Genomic DNA, 26,557 nt, shown 5'->3' with positions numbered 1-26,557 from the left:
CACCACATAATCCTCAGTGGCGTAAGAAGAATAACTACGATACAAGCTTATCGGATCCCGAAGTGACATCTGGGGAGTCTGATTCTGATAGGAATCCTCATTTTTTAGGGGCAACTCAAAGAGGAGACGTGGCAGAAGGACGAGGCGGTCCAAACAAGCCGATCCCGATTACAACCGAGCCCAAAAGGAGATATCCAGGGAGGACGAGACATCAGCAGAAACGCTGGTAATTAATATCTCCAGCAAGCAGTTATCTATGGCACAGGTGAGTTTATTGGGAAAGAGTTTTGGGTTTGTGCCCACCTTTGGAGGAGATAAACTTACTATAGATGTTGAAATGGAACGTTTTTTTCGTACCGTACGCCTTAAGAGTTTTTTTCACTTACAGGACGCTCCTATTGTCCAGGAGGAAGGAGTCTTATCTAAATCTGCCAAATTTGATAGGCACAAGTGCAGGCCAAAGAGTAAGTTCCTCCCTCCATTAACAAATGCGAGTGTTGAAACTTTTATAAAATTGTGCCAAATGGATGTGGATAAGATTCGATGGGGGAAGAAACGAAAAATGAATCTAAGCAGACAGGAACGGTCTACGCTTAATGAATTGAGAAATTATAGGACAATTTTGATAAGACCGGCAGATAAAGGTGGTGCTCTGGTGGTCATGGATATTGACGAGTATACGGCTGAAATGGATCGTCAATTGACCAATATACAACACTATAGGATTTTAGAGCTTGATCCAACAGGTGAGTTACAAAGAAGGATTAAAGAAATTACTGGGGCAGCACTTGATGGTGGATTGATTAATAGAAGGGATTTTAATTTTTTGAATGTGGATTATCCTAAGATCCTGTTTTTATATCTGCTCCCTAAGATACACAAGAACTTGAGACATCCTACTGGTCGCCCCATAGTTTTGGGATGTGGATCAGTATTACAACCATTATCAAAATTTGTTGATATACATTTACAACCATTGGTTTGTAATATGCGCTCTTTTGTGCAAGACACTACGGATTTTTATCAATAAGTTGGAATTGATCGGTGATGTCCCTAGTGGCACCTTTTTGTGCACAATGGACATCAACAGCCTCTACACATCCATACCACATGAGGAGGGACTCGAGGCAGTGTTTGGAGCTATACAATCACTTGACATTAGTGAGGCGTACAGAGATTTTCTTATAGAGCTGTTGTCTGTGGTGTTATACAAAAATTACTTTGCATTTGGGGATAAATTTTATCTGCAAATACAGGGTACGACGATGGGGTCCAATGTGGCTCCGACATATGCCAACTTGTTCATGGCAGCATTTGAGGAGTCTTTTGTATATTCTGATCCTTTTTTTCAACAATTTGTTGTCAATTGGTTACGTTACATAGACGACATCTTCTTTCTTTGGACAGGGAACATCGAAGATCTACTTCTTTTTAAAGAGAGGTTGGACACCAGATTGGAGACCATCGAATACGATGACCACCAGATGCATTTTTTGGATGTCTCAATGGAGGTGAGTGAGGGACATTTAACATTTGATCTCTATCAGAAACCGACAGATCAGGCATCGTATTTGCATGCCAGTTCCTTCCACCCTCCACACTTTATTCAACATTTACCGTATGGACAATTTGTAAGGGCAATACGAATTGTGTCCGAAGACTGCAATTATGACAGACGTGCTGAGGATTTAATAAGAGCATTCTCTACTAGAGGATATGAGTCTGATGTTTTGATCAATTGTAAGAATAGGGCGAAATCGTTACCCAGGGAACAATTGTTAACTAAGAAAACAAGAGATCAAAATATTGGTATTCCATGTGTGACAACTTATTCGACACATTCCCAAGAGATCAAACACATTGTAAATAGGCATTGGGAGATTTTACAGTCTGATCCTAAGGTAATGAGAAACCTTTATTTTGATTTAAGAAGCATAAAAACTTTCGGGATCGATTAATGCGGAATGTGGACTTACAAGGAACGAAGGCTGGAAAAGAAACATGGCTCAAGGCGCCAGTGGGTATGTACAAATGCGGGCACTGCATTAATTGCAATGGGGTAATCACTGGTGATTATTTTGTCCATCCAAGGACTGGTAAAAGATACCCTATTAAGGGATTTTACAATTGCCAAATGTAATTTGTAGTGTACATGCTGAAGTGTCCTTGTGGCCTAGCTTATGTGGGGGGGACCACAAGAAAATTTACTACACGAATAAGAGAACATAAGAGCAGTATCAGAACTGAGAAAGTTCAGTACCCAGTGGCCCGACACTTTTCTGAGAAACGACATGCAGTTTCTCAATTGAGATATATGATCTTGGAAACAGTGAAACCCCTGGTGAGGGGTGGATCAAGGGAAGTGGTGCTGAAACAGCGTGAATTGTATTGGATATACGAATTACAAACCTTATATCCTAAGGGTCTTAATGAGGAACGAGACCTCTCCCCATTTTTGTGATCCATATACTAAGGAGTGGGCGATTCTGCCCTGCCTGTGTGTTGTTTATATCTTTATTGATTATTTCTTTCACTTATTTATTTATTTAGATTTCCATGTGTAAGTTACTGATTGGTATAATGTTGGGAAGATGGACCTTTCGAGATACCGGAAAATGGATCGTGAGACTTCAGTTTATTTGATGCTATGATATTGGATACTGCATGGATATATGGATAATTGAATTTTGAATGGATATATTGTATTGCTTATTATGTGGAAGTGGTATATTTCCGTTTATTGTAAATAGTTGAATTAATGATGTATATACTGATGTGGATAAAGGAATTAATTTTGCTGATTGTATATATTGACACATAGCAATGTTCGATGTGTGTGTATATATATATATATATATATATATATATATATATATAATAGATAGATTACGTATTGATTATGCTGATCACTGAAAAAAGTTTTGGAGTACGTATAAATAATTATTTGGTGTTTTGCACCTGTAGATATGTTTGATCTAATGTGCTTATCAATTCAAGATTCGGATATACCATAATATGTTACCATTAGGAGATTCCATTATTTAATGGGGTAATTTATTAATGATAAGAAATGAAAAAGTTTACCATTTATGAATATTTTTCCCTATGCAGCATTGTTAATGAATGGATGCATTAGGGGGTTAATATGTATGCAATATGCCTATTAGGTATTATAGATCAATACCCATTATTAGTTATTATCCATGTATATTCTTTCATGTAACTATAATTGTTATGTAATGTTATTTCATAAGTGATATATACACTGGAGATTATAAATAATTTATGCACTTATTACTTTTCTTCACTTTTTTGTGGTGTGTTTCTTTAAATGTATCGGTGTAGGTAAATTAATAATATGTGGGCAAGTTTAATACTCTTATACTTGCACTTATATCATCATTCTTTCCCCTTTTTTTTATTGCTCTACTTTAATTGGATGACTGTTATGCTAATTCCTTTTATATACACACTCTTTCTTTTTCTTTTTGCGATTGTTGGCTTTTTGGGCACTAGCAGAGCCCGTCCTTTCAATGATAGTGTGTGAATATGTACTGCGCATGCACGGTATGCACGAGGACATTGTTTTCCAGTAATCAAAATGGCGATATTGGCGCCTTTTTCGTGCATGCGCTCTGATATTATTTAGCCGTTTTTTTCTTTTTTCGTTTCTTTGTCCGAGTAGTAATCATGTCTTGTCATTGGATGAATTTATAAGAGGATATAATTATGTCAATAAGTTATGCAATGTATGTGTATGTAATTGGATGAAACCGAGGGCAGAGGTGATGATGTCACTTCCAGTTTCGGTTTTCTATAACGAACTGATGGCCATCAGCTGTGTGAGAGCTATTTAAAGGATGAGTTGTGAGTCTGGATATAAACACCCTTGATAAAGGCAGCCAGGTGGTGCTGAAACGTTGGGGGGTTATTTTGGATTCGTGTTTCTGCCCTATTAGGCTTGTTTATTATTCATATGTTGCCTATTTTTTGTCACTTTATATGTTAATTGTATGCTTAAACCTATTGTTGGTTTATTAAACCAAGTTATATATTACTTGTGGTTTCTGGTGTGCATTCTCTTTTTTTCTGATTATTGCTTCTATTGGTATTTGAGGGAGTACCATTGAGGAATAGCACCCAGGTGATTATAGTCTTTATTTACTGATTGTTTCTCCATACTTTATTTATTATATGACTTCTTAAAACAGTGACATAGAAAACAAGCTTCTTATCAATTTAGAATGTGATAAATCTACTATATACAGTAAACCTTTATTAGAGACATTTCCAAATATTAACATACCTCCCCTCCCCACCCCCTACTAAATTAAAAAAAAAAGAGGCACGGCTGGCACTTAGAGACAAAACACCATCTCATTATCCTTCTAACCAGTTTAGAATAACAAGAAAAGAAACAAAAGAAAATGATAGAAAACAAAGTAGGTGCAGAAAAAAAAACAAAAAACGTAAACATTCCATTTTAAGAGTTTTGTGAAAATGATTTGCTGTTATGTTTGGTAAATGTAGCTTCCCAAAATACTAACAGATTGTGTAGTAAAGGGTCTGCATACAGCTACAATGCCACATACAGTATCTATGGAATATGACAGATCTGGACAAATATTTAGTTGTTTTGCTCTACAAGACCTTCCTCATTCCCTTTTCTGACTATTTGCACAGGGCTTTAGAGGTAAGCCTTTCAGGTTCATGTACAGAGCAGGCTACAGGGATGTCAGAGTTACATCTCTGCAAAACAAAACTGGGATTTTTCCTCCTCTTTCTTAAAGGGTCACTCCAGACTAATACATAACTTTAGCTTGCTGAAAAGCTTTGTGTGTGAAAAGCATGTCCTCTTTTTTTCATTTTGCAAAAAGTGCAGATTTCAATAGAAATTGACACTTTTATAGAATAACCTGGTTACACCCCCTTCACTTTCAAGCAGACAACAGGTCCTGTTACTTCCTGGTTTCGTTAGCTCAATGCAGCTGACCTCAGGAGGCAGCAATTGCTCAGAGCACCTGATTTACAAAGACTTCTCATTGAGCTGCGTTGGGAAGTCTGTGATTGGACAGCCACAGAAAGTCTGGTGGGGTTAGAAGGGAACACCTTGCAAAAGCAGCAGGCAAGAGATTTGAAAGTTTCACAAGCTGATTTTAGATGTATCCTCAATAAAAAAATAAAAAATCAAATGCAGCCAAGTTTTCATTTATAGTATATCTACTAAACAGTGATCTTTATTTATTTTGTATTTGGGCAGTGTGGTGTCCCTTTAACAAAGTATATTACTGCAGGTGGAGCTTTGGAGTCCAGTCCCAGAGTTGAGCAAGAAGAAAGTTTCAGTGAAATGTTTTGCTTTTGAAAAAAAATAAATGAGAGATAACGAGACAATAGGAGAGTTAAGAGATTAGGAGAAAGTAGAGAGAGAAACATTGAGGGAGGCAAATGTTTAAAAGAAAGAAGAGGTTAGCAGTTCAAGTGGGAGGATGGAACATGACAGCAAAAAAAAAAAAGAAGAAAAAAAAAAGATGATCCCTCCTCCATTAACCTGGAGGGGCCGGAAAAGGGTTGCTTGATAACCCATAAACTACTGAAAAAGTAGGGAGAACATGCTGAATTACATTTACCAATTACAAACTGCTGTAATGTAGAGGATATTAACCCTTATTCCCCAGCAGAGGAAAACATCACCCAAATGATAGTCTAAGAGCACTGCACTTACCAGTCTCCCATCACTTGCAGCCTATCGTTACTGTTCAACGTTATGGAAGCAAAAAACTTTAGCAGCCAGAAGAGCTCTGTTTTTTTTTTAAAAACAACCAAATACTTTGATTTTAAATGCTTATAATTTCTCTGTCATTATTATTCTTATGCTGTTAGCCTGGCCTTAAACATTACTCACCACTGCAAGCCTGAAGGGTCCAAGACACACTAACCAGAGGGTGAATTTCTACTCACAGGTTCGAACGTCGTCAATGCCAGGCTTGTGGATAATTTGAGGCCCGGTCTATAGTGGCATCATACTAAAACATCTTGTGCAACGACTCATTGGGTCTTTTCCTTTAGAACCACAAAGTGTGATGAATGTCGAAGTTAGCAGTAATGATTGGTGTTAGTATGGGGACATTTTGTATTCTACCACTGTGTTAAGAGGCTAGGGGCGCAGGTTCACTTCATGAGCTAAGCTCTGCACTGCCAGGCTAAGCTAAATGCTTCTGGCTCTCGTGGAGGAGAAATTGGCATCTTCTAAAATGTATGTTACACCCCCTGACTGACAATCAGCAAGCCGGTCCTGTTACTTCCTGGTTTAATTAGCTCCATGGAGCTAAACGCAAGAGGCAGCATTTGCTCAGAGAACCTACCTTGCAAAGACTTCTTATTGAGCTGCATTGGGAATTCTGTCATTGGACAGGCACAGAAGGCCTTGGCGGGAATAGTCTGGGCAGGGTTAGAAGGTGAGGGGGTGCTTGCAAAGACTGCAGACAAGAGATAATTAAATGCATGCATGTTGTTGTTAGGGATATATCTACTAAAATTGATTTTTAAAAATTTGGTCAGTGGAATGCTCCTTTAAGGCATTGTATTTATAATGCATTAAAATATACGCAAACATAGAAAATATATATAATAAAAATTATAAAAGGAGAAAGCCTGGTCATCTTCAAAGTTCCCGTATTTGATGGAAATCCTGCTGGCTGTTCCTATATGGCAGTGAGCTCTCCGCAAACTAGCAAGCGATTCAGCTAATTATGATGCTCAATTTACCACCCATAGTGCTACTGAGACTCAATGTTGTGTTTCATGAACACAGCATGGGTTTCTGGGAGTATTGTTCAATTGTCAACTTTCTATTGCTGAAAGTTAACAGCTGACCCACAACTCCGAGTAAACTTGTGGCTTCCTGTAAATCAGTATATTGAAGCAAAAATAAAACCATGTTGGGAGAGGGACATAAAGGATGACTTTTAAGAGGAAAACAAACAGAACTCCCCCTACCCACTCCCCACCCACCCATAAACTAAAGAAGATTAAGAAAAAACTCAACACCCCGCTTAACTGTAACCTAATGTATACATTGTGCCGAATGTGTGGATGCATAAAATAACCTTTTCAAATAATCACTTTTGTTTCTGAACAGCTGAAAGAATTCTCGTGCTCTGGATCCATTCTCTTTCACGATTGCAAATAGCTGCTATAAGTCCTGGAAATAACTTTTGAATCTGTGTTGGAGAAGAAAACGTGGCATGGACTTTTATATCATGGAGTTGGTATATTTTATTATAATAAAAATTATAAAAGCGATAGCAAGAATCAGAGAAAACAAAAACATCAGGGATGGACACATCACCATACATTTTAAAAATACGTTTTATGATTTGTTTCCAATGACTAAGCAGTGTTTTTGGAGGAATCCTTTTTATACTGTCCATAAAGTTTCATACACAGGAGATGGTTGGGTTTTGTTTTGTACTAAATGTGTTGGTGGTACTGCATTGTAACAATGATCACATTACATACCTGAACACATTAAAAACAGGGATTTGGGGTTTATTTGTAGAAAAAGTGTTAATTAAAAGGGTTAACATAACTATGTAAAAAAACACAAGTTCCATTTAATTTTATTATTTTTTTTTTTTCCGTTTCAATAAAACAAGTTACACAGTACAATGATGGTTTGCGGTAGGGTTAAATTGCAGACATAATAGAAAATATGGAAGGTAAACCATTTAAAGATTGCAAGAGTACGAAATAATAGGAAGTGATTGATTGTGTGAATTAATAGCAATCCCGTTTTACAGAGAATAGATCAATTTGAAACATTAAAAATATATGGATTTCATAATAATCCCACATAACAAATTATCGATTTTTGCTTGTACTATTCACAGTGTATCAGTTTCATCACAAAAATAAGCTGACAGGCATAATGGCGGAACTAGCGGTCTATACTTGTGAAGAGAAGAGTTCCCATGATCCTCCTCTATATTAACCTTTTAAATGCCAGAGGGTTGAGTAATAAATTATTTACCGCCCTCTGGCATTTGAAAAGTTAAGATTTGGCATTACACGGAAACTGAAGTCAGTGACCTTAAACCAGAGAAAATACAAATAATGAAATATTTATAGCGTTATTAACATGGACCAGAGTCCAATTCTCAGTAGCTAAGCAACACGTATATAAGATATTTAAAATTCTTCTGGCCCTATAGAATCCCATGGAAGCAAAAATCAATAAATCTGTATTAAATGTAATTTCCTGTTACCCAATCTAGCCATCTACAATTAAAAAAGCAACCACTATTATCTTATCTATCTTAAAATAGATATAGTCTTTTTAGAGTAAAAAAAAAGGAAAAGGATTAACCTTATTTGTAAGAATCAAAAGTCAACCTGATATCGTATGGCAAAGCACAGACTATATAGAACATAAGATGCAGATCACAGTATTTTAACATATAGAATGAATTGATTTATTACCCTCCCATAATGAACAGACAGATTCATTCACTGAACAACATATTGTGAAGAACTGACTCCAGGGAAGAGAATTCCAAAACAGTAGAATATAAACATTTCTCAATTTCAGCTATTTTTCCATCTGGGCTATTTTATCCAAACATTTGCAATTTCCTTGTTAGTTTTCTACAATTACCAGTTTAGTGATGAAACCCTACAGCATTAACTTTTCTGCTGCCAAGGGTTCTACCCAGCCTTATTATGTAGTAGTAATCCCAGGCCGCAGAACAGTTAATACTCATTCCCAATTTAACATGTATTGTAAACAAAGAAAAATTCAACATTGTTCGGAACGGTTATAAAATATTTGTTAAGACCTCATCAGACAGTATTTTTTATGTTGATGTTGATGAGGGTTAAAAAGCACATTCAGGCCCATTTCAGATCCATTTGGCACCAAACGTGTTAAAATAGAATTGGTTTGGTTAAAAAAAAGAATGCATGAAGATGCTTTTGTCTCTCTAAAACACATAAAAACGCGAGTGGGTGGTGAATGAGTTAAAATGATCTTCTGTTGTAAAGGCTTTGGGATTCCAAAGTAGCACAGTCAGGAGTTCAGCGGGGCAGACAGAGGTAAGAGTGACGAGGCTGTGGGTACTGGTGTAGCAGACAGACTGTGGCATCAGTTCAGGGTAGGGCTACGACAGGGCAATTAGACTTGCACCATGCTGTACTGTGCTGTGCTGCTGTCATCCTAATGTGTGCTCTGATGGGCAGCAGTGAATCCAAGCAGCAGTCTACAGGAAGCACAACTAGTGAACTCATATTGCTTTGACAGTTGCACTCATCTAGAATAATGCAAAACGCTATTTAAATGTATACATCATGACCCTGTGCTCTAGGAGGAAAACAATCTAATGAGGGATGGAAAGACTGGAAAAAGCAAGTATTGGGAGAGCTAGCAAAGATCTGGTTGACATCCCTTCCCCATCCCATAATTTTATTTAGATTTTTTTTTTTTACAAATCTTCATTCTTTATTCTGTTGGAGCGCCTTGTGGAGGAAGAGGCAGGTTTGAGTTTTGTATTCTTGGTTTCCAAGGCTTCAGAGAAGAACTTGAAGATGGAGTTGAAGCTCTTCCAAGATGTCAGTTCATGACGCTCTGTGCCTGAAGAAAAGAGAGAAGACGTGAGTGACTGAGTGACAAACTATGGTAAGTAGACCGTTCCACATCGCATCCCTGGAAAAATGGGCAATATAGAAGACACGCTGACCAAGGCAGCTGTAAAACCACTGGGTTATATAAGATGGACCTTTCTTATTTACAAGCCTCTAGATCAGGGGTGACTAACCGGTAAATTCCCAGATCATTTGCATGCATTTAGGATGCCTAGTATGACAAAGCATCATGGGATTTGTAGTTTTTAAACATCTAACTTTTGGGCACCCCAGCTCTAGATCAACTGTCTGGGTTTTATACGAGACAGATGCTGACGATTAGACAACTCTAGATCAAATGTCTGGGCATTATAGAAAGCAGGCTCTGCAGGCTAAACAGCTAGAGATCAAATGTTTGGGAATTATTATTTAAATTATGCATGCCAAATGTGAATTCAGAAGAAACAAAAACAGTATTACTAATATCTTTTTCAATTTATGGATTGCAATATAAGTTTATGTACACTATAAGTATTATTCAAAAGGATGAGTTATCCACTGACAGGGTTCATAAAAAAAAGCAGGACCTGTTAGAAACTCACCACAAATTATAAATATTAGGAAAAACCAGATGAATTGGAAAAGTAGCCTTTTTTGTTTGAGCTGGACAATTTTGGCTATAACAGGGGTGCCCAAAGGGTATTTACCCAGATGTTGTAGAACTACAACTCGCATGATGTTTTGCAGGGCTCGAGTCCTGCAGGAACGCGTGGGAACGGTGTTCCTGCACTTTTTTCAGAGGAGCAACGCTGTTCCCCCTACAGGCACTCAGGGGGCAGGAAAAATGCCGCTCCAAATGCCCTGTGTTCCCCCGGCCACCTGATTTGCCCCCCCCCCCCCCCGGCGGGCGGCTCTCTTCCTGTCACACGCGGCGAGCGAGCTGTGTCCTCTCTGCTCCCTCTCACCGCGCGCCATTTTCTGATGCAGGAAGCCAGAATATGACATATTCCGGCTCCCTGCATCAGCAGACAACCCATGCGGCAAGAGGGAGCAGAGAGGACACAGCTCCCTCGACGCGTGTGACATGGAGAGAGCCGCCCGCCTCACTGCAGCCCCACTGGACCCCAGGGATCCATCCATGCCAGCTTTCCTAAAAGGTAGGGAGGCTGGGTGGGTGGGCAATGTTAATTTTAATAATTTGTATGTGTGTATGTCTGTTCGTGTATGTGTGTATGTCTGTTAGTGTATGTATGTGTGTATGTCTGTTAGTCTATGTATGTGTGTGTATGTCTGCTAGTGTATGTGTGTGTCTGCTAGTGTATGTGTGTGTCTGTTAGTGTATGTGTGTGTCTGTTAGTGTATGTATGTGTGTGTGTGTCTGTTAGTGTATGTACGTGTGTGTGTGTGTATATCTGTTAGTCTATGTATGTGTGTGTGTATGTCTGTTAGTTTATGTCTGTTAGTGTATGTGTGTGTGTATGAGTGTATTTACGTCTGTTGGCGTTTGTACGTGTGTGTGTATGAGTGTATGTGCGTCTTAGCGTATGCATGTATGTGCTTCTGTTAGTGTATGCATGTGTATGTTTGCGTGTATGTGCTTCTGTTAGTGTATGCACGTGTGTGTGCGTATGAGTGTATGTGCTTCTGTTAGTGTATGCACATGTGTGTGTATGTGCTTCTGTTAGCGCATGTTTGCGTGTATGTGCTTCTGTTAGTGTATGTTTGTAAGTGTCTGTCAAATCAGTGAGAGTCTGTTTGTCATTTAGTGTGTGTGTGTGTGACTATTAGTGTGTGTCTGTCAGTGTGTTTGTGTGTGTCTCTCTGTCAATGAATGAGTGTGTGTCAGTGAATGTGTGTGTGTGTGTCAAATCAGTGACGTCTGTGTGTTTGTCACTGAGTGTGTGTGTTACTGTCAGTGTGTATCTGCCAGTGTGGGTGTCTGTCAGAGAGTGTGCTTAGAGGGACACTATAGGCACCCAGACAACGTCAGCTCATTGAAGTGGTCTGGGTGCAGTGTCCCAGTCCCCTTAAACCTGCAAGTGTAATTATTGCGGTTTCTCAGAAACTGCAATAATTACCTTGAGGGGTCACTCCACCTCTAGTGGCTGTCTACCAGACAGCCACTAGAGGGACTTTCGGGTGGTTAGGTGACCAAAAGTCGCCTAACTGATGCTGGACGTCCTCACCCTGTGCATGAGGACATCCAGCTTCTGCTAAATACCCATAGGATTTTAACCCCATCAGTGTCGAGTGGGGGAGGGGAGGACATGAGGGAGGGGGACACTATAGGGAATTAGAGTGCCAGGAAAACAGCTTTGTTTTCCTGGCACTATAGTATTTCTTTAAAAGGAGCAGGAAAAGGTGGAGTCTAAAGAGGAAGGGGTGGGTTCTTAATCAGGAAGCGGTGCGCCCTTGACAGGAAGGGGTGGTAAATTTAGATTAGGGGGTGCTCAGGTATAGTCATGCCTAGGGCAGCACAAAATTAAAATACACCACTGTGTGAGTGTCTGAGTATGTGTGTGCGTCTGTGAGTGTATACGAGTGCATACGAGTGTTTTTTTTTTGGTGGGGGGGGGGAGGAGTTCCCACACTTTTTCCCCCAGGACTTGACCCCTGATGCTTTGCATGTCTTTAGAATGACAAGGCATCATGCAAGCTGTAGTTTTAAAACATCTGGGGATTTACCTTTTGGGCACATCTGGCCTAAAAATACCCACAGTTAAGTCAATATATACCCCGATATGTTTTTAAAACAGTGTATACACGTTTATATACCAATGGACTATTTTCCCCTTAATATTGGTAATTAACACACAGTGATTCACAGACTGAAATATATAAGCAGATCCTCATGTAGGTTATTTACTGGACTTATGCAATTCAATAGATGTATTTGGTATTAAAGATACCATGCAAATTCTGTTATGTTATCTCAATTCTAGTGACTAGAAAATAGACGTGGTACATAGATATGACAGGACTATATGACAGGGAAGACTAAATGACAATGTCAAGCTATCGCAAAACAACAACTGCAATAATGCAAACTAACAAAGTACCAAGAGGGTTGAAGTTTATCAATTACCCTACCCTATAGATTTATTTGTTCATGTGTGGTCAGGAAAAGTGGGAAAAAAATAAAATAAACTGGCCAATCAAGACATTGTTGCCCGACTCTAATTGAAGTATGTTTTAAGTTTGCAACATGTTAGTACATTTATTAGTAATTTCCTTTATTTCAGTTAGTCTCTCATGTCTGGTATAGATCCAACAGCATTAAAGAGTTAGTTCCAGTTGTATAAAAATTTAGATTTCCTGTATCATTAGCATTCTCTAATGCTTGCTACAAATCCGCATCATTAAAGGGACACTCCGCTGCCCAATGAAAAATAACTATTTAGTAGATATGCCCCAACAAAAACATGCATGCATTTATTTATGCGTTTTTTCCCCATCGGGGGTATATCTACAAACAGCTTACAAAACATGCATATCTCTTGTGTGCTGCCTTTGCAAGCCCTCCCCTTCTAACCCCATCCAGACTTTCTGTGGCTGTCCAATCACAGACTTCCAATGCAGCTCAATGGGAACTCGTTGCAAGGCAGGTGTTCTGGGCAATTGCTACCTCTTGAGTTTAGCTCCACTGATTCAACCAAACCAGGAAGTAACAGGACCTGATTGACAGCCAAGGGGTGTAACAACATGAATTTTTAAAAAAGTGGCAATTCCTATTTTGAATCTGCACTTTTTGTAAAACGAAAATGAAAATACACAGTCTTCACATATAAAGCACCGTAGCAAGTTAAAGTGCTTTAAGGGTGTCCCATTACCAGCTGCACAATAAATTCTGTGGAGACCACAAAATGTAACGGTGAGCGTCATCATTGAAGCCCCAGTAAAAGGTATTTTAAATGTCACAGTCAGAATGGCACATTTATAATGATGTATCATTTGAGCAATGCCGGAATAGCAATACATTGATAAGGGAATGATGGCGATACAATGAGGGTGTCACCGTAACGTTATGTCCGCTGTAATTCTGATTATGACAATGATGGTGGTTACAGTAAAGACACTACTGAAACCTTACGCTCTAAGGACACAGGATTTCAGCATGGGGTACATGGACATACCTGTGTGTCATTATACACAAGTCAAACTACTGACTGACAGGGAGAGCAGAAGAGACCTCCCATAGGTGGTCCTCCTGCTCTCCATTCATAGCAACCACAGCACATGCGCTGTAATCGCTATGGATCTACCAGGCTGGCAGTGCTAGCACTTGTTAGGGATTATAGGAACTGGGTGACTGATGTCACTCTGCTCCGACGCCGGCAATGAAGCCTGTGGGTCAGCATCATGGAGGAGGTTGACCCCGTTTTTGTAAGTGTTCCCAGAATAGGAAAACCAATCAAGAGCACAAGAGGAGTGAGGGCAGACAGACGTGTAACACCCACCTATGACAGGACAATGCGCGGGAGCGGAGGGTCAGGCAAGTCATGACAGGTTCCCTTAAATGTCTCGTTATTTCAATGTCAGTATTTTAAAGTAAGAATAGCCGAATGGGGTGTTTGATCAGAAACTGATGGTACACAACAGCTGTATTAGTTTTCACATGCCAAACACCTGACGATATGAATGAAATAAACGTAACATTTAGAATGTTTGCTTTTCCAGATACATTTTTATCTGTGTTCTCGCTCTTTCAAGATGCTGACAGAGTGACAAGTCGGTGAAGGAATCGAGCAACACCTGGCGAGCATCCATTCGTCCAAAGCTAGATTTAGATTCACACTTTTCGTCCGTGCTATTCTTAAACGGTTAATTCACACGCGAATAAAAAGCTACTTTTCTGGATGTTTGCCAAAAAAGGTAACTTTTAATTCCTATCATTTGGAAGTGTTCTTTTGCTTAAAGGAACAGGAATACGATCCTGTATTTTCTCCTGTTTTTACTTACCTTTACTCCAATGCTGAGACTCTCTCGGTGCTGCCGGCCACTCTACCTCCTGCAATTTCATCTTGCTTTTGAGTCCAATCCAATGTCTGGAAACTGATGCCCATGAGAGGCGAGTTCCGCGAGGGCATCCAAATGCTTCTCATGGGAAAACATTGAATTCCATGCTTCCCTGTGAGTTACAACCTACAGTGAGCGGGTTTTATTGGTCATTGTGGAGGAAGCACCTCTAGAGATGTGTTTAATCTTGCCATGTTTTACAACGGACAGGACCGATGCACTCAGACCAATGCATTGAGATGAAGTGGTCTGGGTGACTTTAGTGGTCCGTTACATTTTTCCATAGTCTACATCCCGCTTCCATAAAGTGCAACGTTTATTTATAATATATATTTTACCAGGAAGAATACATTGAGATATCTTTTGTTTACAAGTATGTCCTGGAGAGCACATACAAAGACATTGTTACACATTTAACATGAAACATCTGCAATACAATTATAGAGACATTCTCACACATAAAGCAGAATATATACAGCACAGTTATAGATACTTTGCTGCACATAAAATAAATGAAAAGAATTCTAAATTAACAATGAGTATGGTTGATTTTCGTTGTTTTTTTTTTTGGCTGCAGCCATAACATGCCACTGCTCACCCTTACATTCAATGGAATTAAATGCAGAGCTACAGAAGGGATTTCCAACCAAAACATCTAGTATATATTCTTATTCCCTTTATAAGTTTCCATGCCTTCCTTCCACACAATATATGGAACAGCTCTACACATACACATGATATATGTGACAGCTTCCGTGGAAAGGTACATGGGTTCCCTCAAAATAAAATGAAATTTGAGATCACGTTTCTAGCACGGGAGCTTGCACTTTTATGGTAATTTAATTCCTCTGATCCAGCAACGTACACATGCCAACAAGTTGTTTTATTTTCTTGGACGTATGCAAAGTCTAATTACATGAGCCAGCTGATGGCTCCCGTTTAAAATGCTCTCCCCAATCTGTCTCCATTTTAAGCTCTTTTTAATCACAGAAACAATGCACTTAAAATGTGTTCTCTCTCCCATTTCTCATCATTCCGACACTACGTTATATTGATTTACTGTTATGATGTCTACTACATTTAAAATGTATATATATTTTGAAGGTTGTTTCCTATATTACAGTGGATCCCAAACTGTGTGCCGGGCACACAGGGGAGCCGCAAGTTATTTTCCCAGTGCTATCTGTGCTCTCCCCTGCCGGCTCTGCAGGACCGGAGAGGAGATCAGAGTTCTCCCTCTCAGACCCGCTAGCACTTTGCTGACAACCTGCAGGGTAGGGAGGGAGAGAGGACCCGGGGGAGCTCTAAACTGCAGCTCCGCCGGATTCTCCTCTCACGAGCTCTGAGCGTTGCCACAGTTACCAAGGCAACGCTCCGAAACTCGCGAGAGTGATCTTTAGAAGCTCCTGAGGCTGCTAGAGTTCGCTGTCACCACAAGGGCTTCCCCACCATAACCACCACAGATTGCAGGAAATGTCCCCCCCTCTCAGGCAAAGGTAAGCAGGGAGGAGGTGACATCATTTTTATTTTTAACAATAAAAAAAAAGTATATATTTATTAATTTGCCCTCCTACTCCCACAGACCCCACACCACAAAAAAAGCTCCCCCCCCATACACACACACTGCAATGCTTTAAGACAGACTGACTCCATATAGAAAGTATATTTGACATTCCAAAAGTAAATCCCTCTGTTGGGGTGAAAGGAGAACTTTTGTTGGTGCTTCATAGCTAGACAAAGTGTGAAACAAAACAGAAGATAAAAACTTTCTTAGTAATCCGCAAAATAGTATGAGCTGAACCTCTGCCTTTGTGTAATGATATCATTTTGACCTTCTCCCTCATGCATTTTGAGAACTGGGACTATCCAACTAGTAACATTGCATTGAAACCCTGCAACCAAAAGACTACATCAGATTATAGAAGTAGAAATATTGAGAACACTATTTAACTATCACATTACAAGGAAGAGCTGTTTGTTTGCTCTGAAAAGGTCCATCGGACATTGGAGATATGCACGAAAGAAAGATTTGTTTTATATTGTTTTGGATCAATTTGTAATTTTTCAAATTTGGTTTGTCCGGAAACCACGAAATCCACGAAATCCGGAAAATATCGATTTGGAAAAAAACTAATTTTGATTAGGAAATTTGTGAATTATTGAATTTCCGCAGCTCATTTTTCCCTGCAGTGAAGGTGGCAGTCACAAAGTTGCCAAAGAAAAGTACCAATTTTGGGAATTATCAGCTAAACTGCTGAAAATGCTAAATTCGGAAAAGCCCTTTTCCTAATTTTAATCTTTCTGCCGTTTAGAAGATAACGCCCTAATTTGGTATCCTTACATGGGGTTACATGGGATATTTAATTACATCAAACGCGAGAGCAATCTACAACACAGACGAAAAAGCAAAAATAGAAAAGTGCTTTTAGTAAATTAGATTTTCAGGTGTTTAGTAGATAGCTCCCTAATTTGCTATACTTATGGGGAATATTTAACCCCTTAAGGACCAAACTTCTGGAATAAAAGGGAATCATGACATGTCACACATGTCATGTGTCCTTAAGGGGTTAAGGAGACCAAATTATCGTTCTACTAAACAGCTGAAAGACCAAAATTAAGAGCCTGTTTCTTAATATTTACCTTTCAGATGTTTTAGTATCATTTGCTAATTAGGTTTCCTCATCAAAACAAATGGATTTGTTAAATTTTGTTTCAGTTCAATTTGTTCAATTTTGCTTTGTCCCAAGCTGACGAGTTTTGATTCAGGATGCCATTAATTGCACATCTGCATTGCATATTATTGATACACAAATTGATTCCAATTAAAAAAAATAAGGAAAAAGACAATTTTTCTTCTTAGATTCAGAAAGAAGACATGGAGTCAGTAGAAGTATTTTGATTAGAATTTGTGCCAGAGCTTAGTTTTATGATCTGTTTTGCTAACCTCTAATTGATTAAAAATGAAAGCAAGTTATACATAAGAAATTAAAAATAGAAAGTAAAATACTCTCACAACTCCTATAGACTATTGTGTATCTTGGAAAAAGTACTTTATTAAAGCAGAGGTATCTTTACCAAACTATTAATTAGGCTGGCAAGTGAAGATTACTTTAGATCTAAATAAACTAGTTGCTACCATGTAACAGCTAATTACGCAACCTTTAAAGTACTGGAAGAAACGTTCCCTCTAAACACCTCTAGAAAATTAGATACACAGCTCATTATCAAATAACAACTAAAATTGCTAAGAATCTGTTGTGAAATCTGATATCAGGATGACAAACTTGTAGCCTGGATATACTTCAAGGGATTCTATAGTGTAAGGAATACAAAGTTGTACTATAGAACCCACTGTCCCCCCCCCCCCTTCCCCCTTCTCACTGCCCCAGTTCATAAAGGGTTAAAAAAAACCTTGATGTACTCACCCGATTCCAGCACGTATCTCCCTCGGTGCTGGGCCATCACTCTGCCTTCTTTGAGATAATTCGATTGGGGTATGGGGAGGCTAATGCGCAGACTTTACGAACGCTGGTTATTTTTAAGCTGCCCGTGAGGATGTCCCGCTAAAGACATCCACTAGAGGCAGTCTTAGTCCTACAATTCAATTATTGGAGTTTCTCGAAAACTGCAATAATTTACATTGCAGGACTAAGTGGGACTGGGGGACACTGCACCCAGAACACTTCAGGAAATGGTCAGGGTGACTATAGTGCCCTTTAACGGATATTAGAGAATCAATAAAAAAATTTATTTAAAAAAGTGTACTGTGACAGCTTACATTGACATGTACACATAGTGATAGAAATTGTGAACACACTGAGATACAAGAGTAAAAAAATAATAATTATATCATTAATATATCCCACCAAAAAATGAGAATGGAAAAGACCAAGAGGGACATGCATTTTGGTGTCAAATAATGTGCCTTTATCTTGATTTCACTCAGATGAGGTGGTTGCATATTCTGGCAGTCAATTAACAGAACAGGAGATAAGAGCTTCTAAATACACTGCATGAGTTCAAAAATTAGATCTCATTTTTCAGGAAGTGTGTAGGGAGGCTGTGTGAATCACCTGACAGGGGGAGGTATGGCTAGACCTAAAAAAGCTAAGTGACCTAACAACCAAGTTGCAGAGAATTTAGCAATGAGACTGCAAGGGCGTGAGCTATATAATACACTATTTCATGAAGGTAATGTTGTTTTGGTGCCAAGAGTTTCCCTTTACAAGAAAACTCTGAGCATTATGTGGAAAAAAATCAAAGTTAACAAAACACCAGTTATAAAAAAAGTCAATGTTTTATTCAACTAAGTAATTTCTGAAGTTATGCTTCTAATTAAAAACAATCAAGATTTTGCAACCATAACATTCTAAAAATCTCTGCCATAATTTATGATCTCGCAGTACATTGTTTAAAGATTTCAAGGAACCATCTGAATTAACAAATTGGAATACACAAAAAAATTGAATTTTAAAAGGAGCACAGACCATAAATCACATGCATGAACTGAATATATTTTTGTTAAATATTTTTTTTTAAAACGTATATGCAAATAACATACGGGCAGCTAATGAAAATACATTAACATATATAAGTAAAAGAGCCAGTTAAAAAAACAAACAGAAAAAAACAGCCCACACTACGAAACACCCTTTTCTTTTCTCTATGTGACATATATATTTTTTTTCTGAGCCATTGTAAATCACACACCATAAGGTGTGGCTGTGTTACCGCACACTCTGAATAGCATCTGGCTTGTGAATATCATTCACCAGCAGGTCTACACAAGAAGGGCCGTGTTCTGTATGTCACGGTCTCGTCTGCTCTGATGGGCTGTTCTTAGGAAAGGGGTAAAAAATCCCTAAATCCTGAAAGGAAAAAGAGGTATTGTGCTTGGTGAAAATATCAGAAGGCAGCTAGGAGTTAAACAGATTGTTCAAGCAAAAATATCTGCCATGGGACCTTAATGGGTTGAGAGAAATGAGTGTACTGCATAGCTGGCAAAGGGGTGAAGGAAACCACAGCACCACCTGCTTCATCGGTTACAGCAAATTTATTCAAAGGCAGAGATAGGTCATAGGTCTGCAAGGCATGTGTCTGAGAAGCTTAATCATCTCCAAACAGCACAATGTCAGGGTATGCTCTTATAGGGCTTATCACACATCTGCTTGCGCTATTAACGCTTCACCTTAAGAAATGGATGCTGGCTCTTTCCCGCATCCTGCATTATATCAAAGGTCGAGAATAACGGCCAGAGGATTTGGGATAGCACTTCTGGACCCTGCAGACGTACACAAACCATTACCAACAGCGAAATAAACTATATTATATATATATATATATATATGTATATACAGGGAGTGCAGAATTATTAGGCAAGTTGTATTTTTGAGGATTAATTTTATTATTGAACAACAACCATGTTCTCAATGAACCCAAAAAACTCATTAATATCAAAGCTGAATATTTTTGGAAGTAGTTTTTAGTTTGTTTTTAGTTATAGCTATTTTAGGGGGATATCTGTGTGTGCAGGTGACTATTACTGTGCATAATTATTAGGCAACTTAACAAAAAACAAATATATACCCATTTCAATTATTTATTTTTACCAGTGAAACCAATATAACATCTCAACATTCACAAATATACATTTCTGACATTCAAAAACATAACAAAAACAAATCAGTGACCAATATAGCCACCTTTCTTTGCAAGGACACTCAAAAGCCTGCCATCCATGGATTCTGTCAGTGTTTTGATCTGTTCACCATCAACATTGCGTGCAGCAGCAACCACAGCCTCCCAGACACTGTTCAGAGAGGTGTACTGTTTTCCCTCCTTGTAAATCTCACATTTGATGATGGACCACAGTTTCTCAATGGGGTTCAGATCAGGTGAACAAGGAGGCCATGTCATTAGATTTACTTATTTTATACCCTTTCTTGCCAGCCACGCTGTGGAGTACTTGGACGCATGTGATGGAGCATTGTCCTGCATGAAAATCATGTTTTTTCTTGAAGGATGCAGACTTCTTCCTGTACCACTGCTTGAAGAAGGTGTCTTCCAGAAACTGGGAGTTGAGCTTGACTCCATCCTCAACCCGAAAAGGCCCCACAAGCTCATCTTTGATGATACCAGCCCAAACCAGTACTCCACCTCCACCTTGCTGGCGTCTGAGTCGGACTGGAGCTCTCTGCCCTTTACCAATCCATCCATCTGGCCCATCAAGACTCACTCTCATTTCATCAGTCCATAAAACCTTAGAAAAATCAGTCTTGAGATAATTCTTGGCCCAGTCTTGACGTTTCAGCTTGTGTGTCTTGTTCAGTGGTGGTCGTCTTTCAGCCTTTCTTACCTTGGCCATGTCTCTGAGTATTGCACACCTTGTGCTTTCGGGCACTCCAGTGATGTTGCAGCTCTGAAATATGGCCAAACTGGTGGCAAGTGGCATCTTGGCAGCTGCACGCTTGACTTTTCTCAGTTCATGGGCAGTTATTTTGCGCCTTGGTTTCTCCACACGCTTCTTGCGACCCTGTTGACTATTTTGAATGAAACGCTTGATTGTTCGATGATCACGCTTCAGAAGCTTTGAAATTTTAAGAGTGCTGCATCCCTCTGCAAGATATCTCACTATTTTTAACTTTTCTGAGCCTGTCAAGTCCTTCTTTTGACCCATTTTGCCAAAGGAAAGGAGGTTGCCTAATAATTATGCACACCTGATATAGGGTGTTGATGTCATTAGACCACACCCCTTCTCATTACAGAGATGCACATCACCTAATATGCTTAATTGGTAGTAGGCTTTCGAGCCTATACAGCTTGGAGTAAGACAACATGCATAAAGAGGATGATGTGGTCAAAATACTCATTTGCCTAATAATTCTGCACGCAGTGTATATATATACATATATATATATATATATATATATATATATATAAATGCACAAACATGCACTCAAAGAAGCATGCGAGAGAAAGAAAAAAACAAAACAGCGGCCCTGACAGAGTTTAGCATAGCTTGCAAGACTCAGTACTAGTGATGTGTGACTGGCAACAAGTCATGTAATTGCGTACGTCTCATACCTTAACATTGTTAATGTTAATTCTTTATTCTGTAGTAGTAGGTCATTGCTATGGTTACCCTACAATGGTGCAACTCTTCTCATTCCCTTCAGCTATTCGTTCAGTCCTGGTAACCACATTTGTTGCCTAGCAACAGTTTTGTGACATTATCACAATCTGGGAGCCCAGCAATAAAGTCTTTAGTTTTTTTTTTTTTTTTAAATGTGTTTATTTATTTTGCCGATGAATGAGGGGGAAAGGGGAAAAATTAGGCTAGGATCACACAGAATACACAGCACCAGAGATCAGGAAGATGAGACGGTAGCATATCAAAGTCAGAAAAGAGACACAAACACAACCTAGTGATCTTTGTTCTCATGGTGAAAATACTTGGATAAAGAACTGTAATGTCAAGTATTTGTCAGACGAGATTTTCAAAACTTTTGCAAAGTAGCTGTAGTATAGTGGTTGCAGAACTTTTTATACGGGTATTGTGGTTCTACGCTTTATTTAACATTTTTTTATACTGATATACTTTAACACATTTTATAATGGTATTGTAGTTCTATTCTGTAATATGTTTTATACTGGGATTGCAGTTCTAGACTTTACAACAAACTTTCTATACTGACATTGTAGATCTATATTTTGTTTAACCGTGGTTGTGTACCTTATTTAATACTTTTTATAGTAGTATTGTAGCTCACCAGACCCATGGCTGCTGATACTGTACGGTGAATTAGGTATTCACCTGGAGCTCTGACTCAAAGAGTCACTCTCACGCGCAATTTCCTGGTGAAGACATTAAAAGATCTCCCGGAGCAGGCTCAGAATAAAGGATCTCCCTTGCTGAACCACGCTGGGCAGAAGCGGCCCAAAGAAGGCTCTGTGTCCATGCAGCCCATCAAACCCCAGAAGGAAGTGAGCACAGCAAGTTCTAGTCTGCATTTCCTCTGGGTGCAGGCCATGTAATTCTGTTTCCAGAACTCTTGTCAATCAGAGAGTTACTCGCGGTCTGCACCAGGCAGAGTTGCAGACCAGAGATTCAGCAGTGCACTCTGGACCACCAGGGATGGTAATATCCCACCCTCCCAGCAAGGTAACAACCGGAAGATGGTGAATAATTTTGTTAAAAAAAAATATTAAAAATTTAATAACACCCCTATCCCTTCCCATATATACATTCACTCACTACACCCTCTAAAAACACAAACTATACCTACTCAATACATCCCCCATACACATACTATATACTGTATACAGACACTATACATACACTTACACACCACAGCTCCTAGCCACATACAGTACATAATCCCTCAACTGACCTTAAAACACTTATAACACGACAGGCAGTCTTAACACAAATCTACAACACCCCTTACCAGCCCTTCCCACCTTTGTCCACTGATATCCCACATATGGGGACTCGGAGACAAATTACCAGCAAACGCAGTGCGTGCATGTTGTTGAATTCACTTGCACTGCACAATACAAACACAAGAGCACTTTGGCAGGGCTCTGACCATGGGGTGAGTGTGTTTGCCATTAACGATGACATAACCCACCCGCTCTCTGGCCCTGTCCATCGTATGGCCGACTCCATCTTTAAAAGCGGAGGTCACATTTTTTCCCACAATTTGGCCATGCTCTTGCATTAAAAACAGAGAACAATATTTTCTTTACAATTGAAGAGTCCTATAGATACCAACGCACAACAGCTGCCACCATTCTGCCTGTCTTTTGTTGACTTGTTACAGAAACATGGACAGTGCAGCTGTATAATTACACAAAGAGAATGTTTATTAGTAGTTTTTAGATATTCCTGAAAATAATGAGTGAATTGTTTATTTTCCTACTTTGTAGCCAGCCCCCCATATCTCCCATAGACTGGTTGGAAGTATGGATGGAGATGAGCATAGTATGTCACATGTATAAAACAGGTTTCTTCATTAAATTATTGTAGCTTAAAAGTGTAAATTCCCCTTGAATTCACGACAATTCGCACATTGAATCACCCTGTAAATTAGGACCCACCTACTGTAGGGTAGTGCAACACAGTGAGCTTTATATCCTAATATATGTGTTCTATATTACCTTGTTAGATAGTGCTGGGAGTTTTAAAACGGTATCCATAATTCTGCTTTTGTGTATTTAGCCTCATTTAATGATCCCTTCTCCATTAAATAATGTTCATCATCCAGGTTGGACTTAACATTTTTTTTCAGACAACAGAAAACAATTAAATCAATGAAAATAAATAAATGTTATAGTGCAAACAATTCTGAAAAACCATGTGACATTTATATTACAATAATAGCAGGTACAGAGAGGGTCCTGCCCAAACAAGTTTCCAATCTGAGAGAATAAGTTGTTACATTACATTAAAACATCATTCTTTAAAATATAGCTCCTGATCAACTTTTCAATGCACCTGCATACAAATATTTTGTTGTTGTTAATTTTCCCATTGATGTCCATTTTCACACAATAATCCCAGCCTTTAATTGAGATCATTTTGTATACCAGACTTCCAGTACACAATAACCTGTATATTTTAGATGTCAGCAGGATTGCATTTCCCAACAAAACTCTGACACTAGATTTCAGCTAGATTTCTACGTATTCAGCAAAAAATACAAATAAAAAAAAAATAAAAAAAATGAAGCTATAATCCACTCTAGTCGCTTCAGGGATTTCTCTGTCCTTATATGAGGCAATAATGCTTCAGCGGGTGGCTTTGTATTCCCTCTGAAGTACAATTTTTGTTTATATTACAGAATACAAGAGAAGAAACTTGTCCCAATAAAGTATTTGAGGAGAGCGGTGCGTGTTTTTTTTTTTTTTTCTCGATTTGCTATAGAACTGATGCCAAGAACAGAGTTTTTTATTTTTTGTTTGTTAACCTTTTGTGTGACTAACTGCAATGATACACAATAACATTTACATATTTGTTAATTTTTTTGCAAACACAACAATGTTTACTATGTCAAGTAGAACTTCTTCGACATCCTTTTCTGTGTATGTCAACTATGTGCTATGTGCAAAGCTACCAGAGTTTTGAAGGCACAAAGGCAGATGTTAATTTATCAAAGTATAAATGGCATGTCACACTGTGAGCGCAATGTTTGTTATATATACTTCATGGAATCCCTGGGATGACACAGGCAGCACTGCAAACTCTTCAGTAAGCCAAGGGGTTAGAATAATGTGTCAATCAATCAGTCTACTACAACAATGCTGGAGTGATTGTGACTGTCTGTCAATAATACCATTAACTCTGTGAGTGCCAGGGCAGACAAACAATGCATTGCAAGCTTTGCATACAAAAGCGTGGACACAATCTGGTGCAAGGAAGCATACATCCTTTAGCCTCAATATACTTGGCCATTTCAAGAGTATTATTTCAAAATCATTTTTATTGTAGAATTTAAATTGCAATGTTTGTGACGGGATTTCGATTTTTAATTTTTATTTTATCCATGTTGTTTGTATGAATGTAAGACTGATCTTTACGGATCTTCCGGTCATTAAAAGGGTTAAACTCGATTATGTTTAATCAAAATAGAACAGAATGTGGAATGCCTCGTTATGGTGTTAATTAATTACATTGTGATTTGCAAAGAACGAAAAATATAATTTACAATACTTCGAATAAAATCGCCAATATGGAAAAAAAATAAATATTGCCATTTTTACATTTATTTATTTATTTCAATCTATGCTATAGTGACCAAATTGCATGAAAATTAATATTTCAGTCCACCATTTAGTGAATAAGGCCATTGTCACAGTGACAGATTCAAGTAAGTCGGGGATTGGTTACTTTTTTCTGTTAAGTTCTTTGCAAGTTGTAGAGAAAGCATCCACCTGTCAAACAATGTTCGCTTAACCATTATCTTGAACAACTTCTCTAAAAAGGTGAGAAGGTACTTCAGTCTTAATGTTCATTAGTCCACAACCTCTAAAGGTTCCAATTGTGACGATGCATTTGGGATGCGGACCACTGGGAATCGAACAGAGAAGACCAATCCCTCTCTTAAGGGTCAACAAACCGCTTTAAAATGTTAATTATTTGAGTCACTCCTGCAGAGAGTCAGATTTGAACCGGTGACCTCAGGGTGAGAGGCTATGTATCTCAATGCCAAGCCTCAGACAAGCTCATCTAGCCTTCAATCTCATCCTGCTTGGAGTAGTGGCAGCGTAAACGATGTTCGACACAATTTTATTAAAGCTTTTTAAATTCATCAGATACATCAATGCCGCGTAGCCAGAATTGCAATTAATATTTAATTTAAAGAGAAAAAAAAAAAGATATACTTTGCTTACATTTCAATCTTTTTCTTAAATAAATTAAAGTAAAATAATTATTAAACAGATTCATTGTTTATTTTTGGTGTATATACCTTGTTTCCCATTGTTTTTACATGTAGTACGAATGAATTGTTGCCAGGCCAAATTAAAACATTCTCTTCCACGCTGTCACTCGTTCGCTCACCCACTCGGATACTGAAAAATAGTCATTTTCCAGACTGCATTTACATTGATGTGGCACGTACTGACCCTGCATTTATTAGAGTGACCTTTAGGTGGTATGCGCTGATGAACATTGCTGAAAAAGGCAGGGCGAGGGATACATGTCTTTGTTATTTCACGGACAGTGTTCGCTGCTTTGGGTCAAGTATACCGGTGGCACAATCATCAAGTTAATAACCTTCACACCGACAGCTTTACCTGCAGATGCTCCTGATGAGATCGGTTCTCTAATTTATGGAAATGTTAGCTTTAATTTACAGCCAATCTCATGCTCAACGTTCAATGTTTTTAGACTGGTAAAGCACAATAATCAATAGCCCTGTTGTAA

The 26,557-nt window shown here is 38.6% G+C and overlaps 1 protein-coding gene across 2 annotated transcripts in view; it reads right to left on the bottom strand.

Moving 5' to 3' along the window:
- Window positions 1–7,523: 7,523 nt before the first annotated feature.
- Window positions 7,524–26,557, bottom strand: part of ARB2A (ARB2 cotranscriptional regulator A) — a 395,986-nt gene continuing 376,952 nt past the window's right edge. For both annotated transcript variants that reach the window (XM_063453692.1, XM_063453693.1), the window contains exon 11: window positions 7,524–9,625. In XM_063453692.1, the coding sequence (XP_063309762.1) occupies window positions 9,477–9,625 (149 nt within the window). In that variant the 3' untranslated portion in view covers window positions 7,524–9,476. The remainder of the gene's footprint in view (window positions 9,626–26,557) is intronic.

This window comes from Pelobates fuscus, chromosome 5, assembly GCF_036172605.1.
Source record: "Pelobates fuscus isolate aPelFus1 chromosome 5, aPelFus1.pri, whole genome shotgun sequence".
Lineage (NCBI taxonomy): Eukaryota > Metazoa > Chordata > Amphibia > Anura > Pelobatidae > Pelobates > Pelobates fuscus.
The sequence above is the reverse complement of the archived record's forward strand: the minus strand, read 5'-3'. Positions and strand labels throughout refer to the sequence as shown.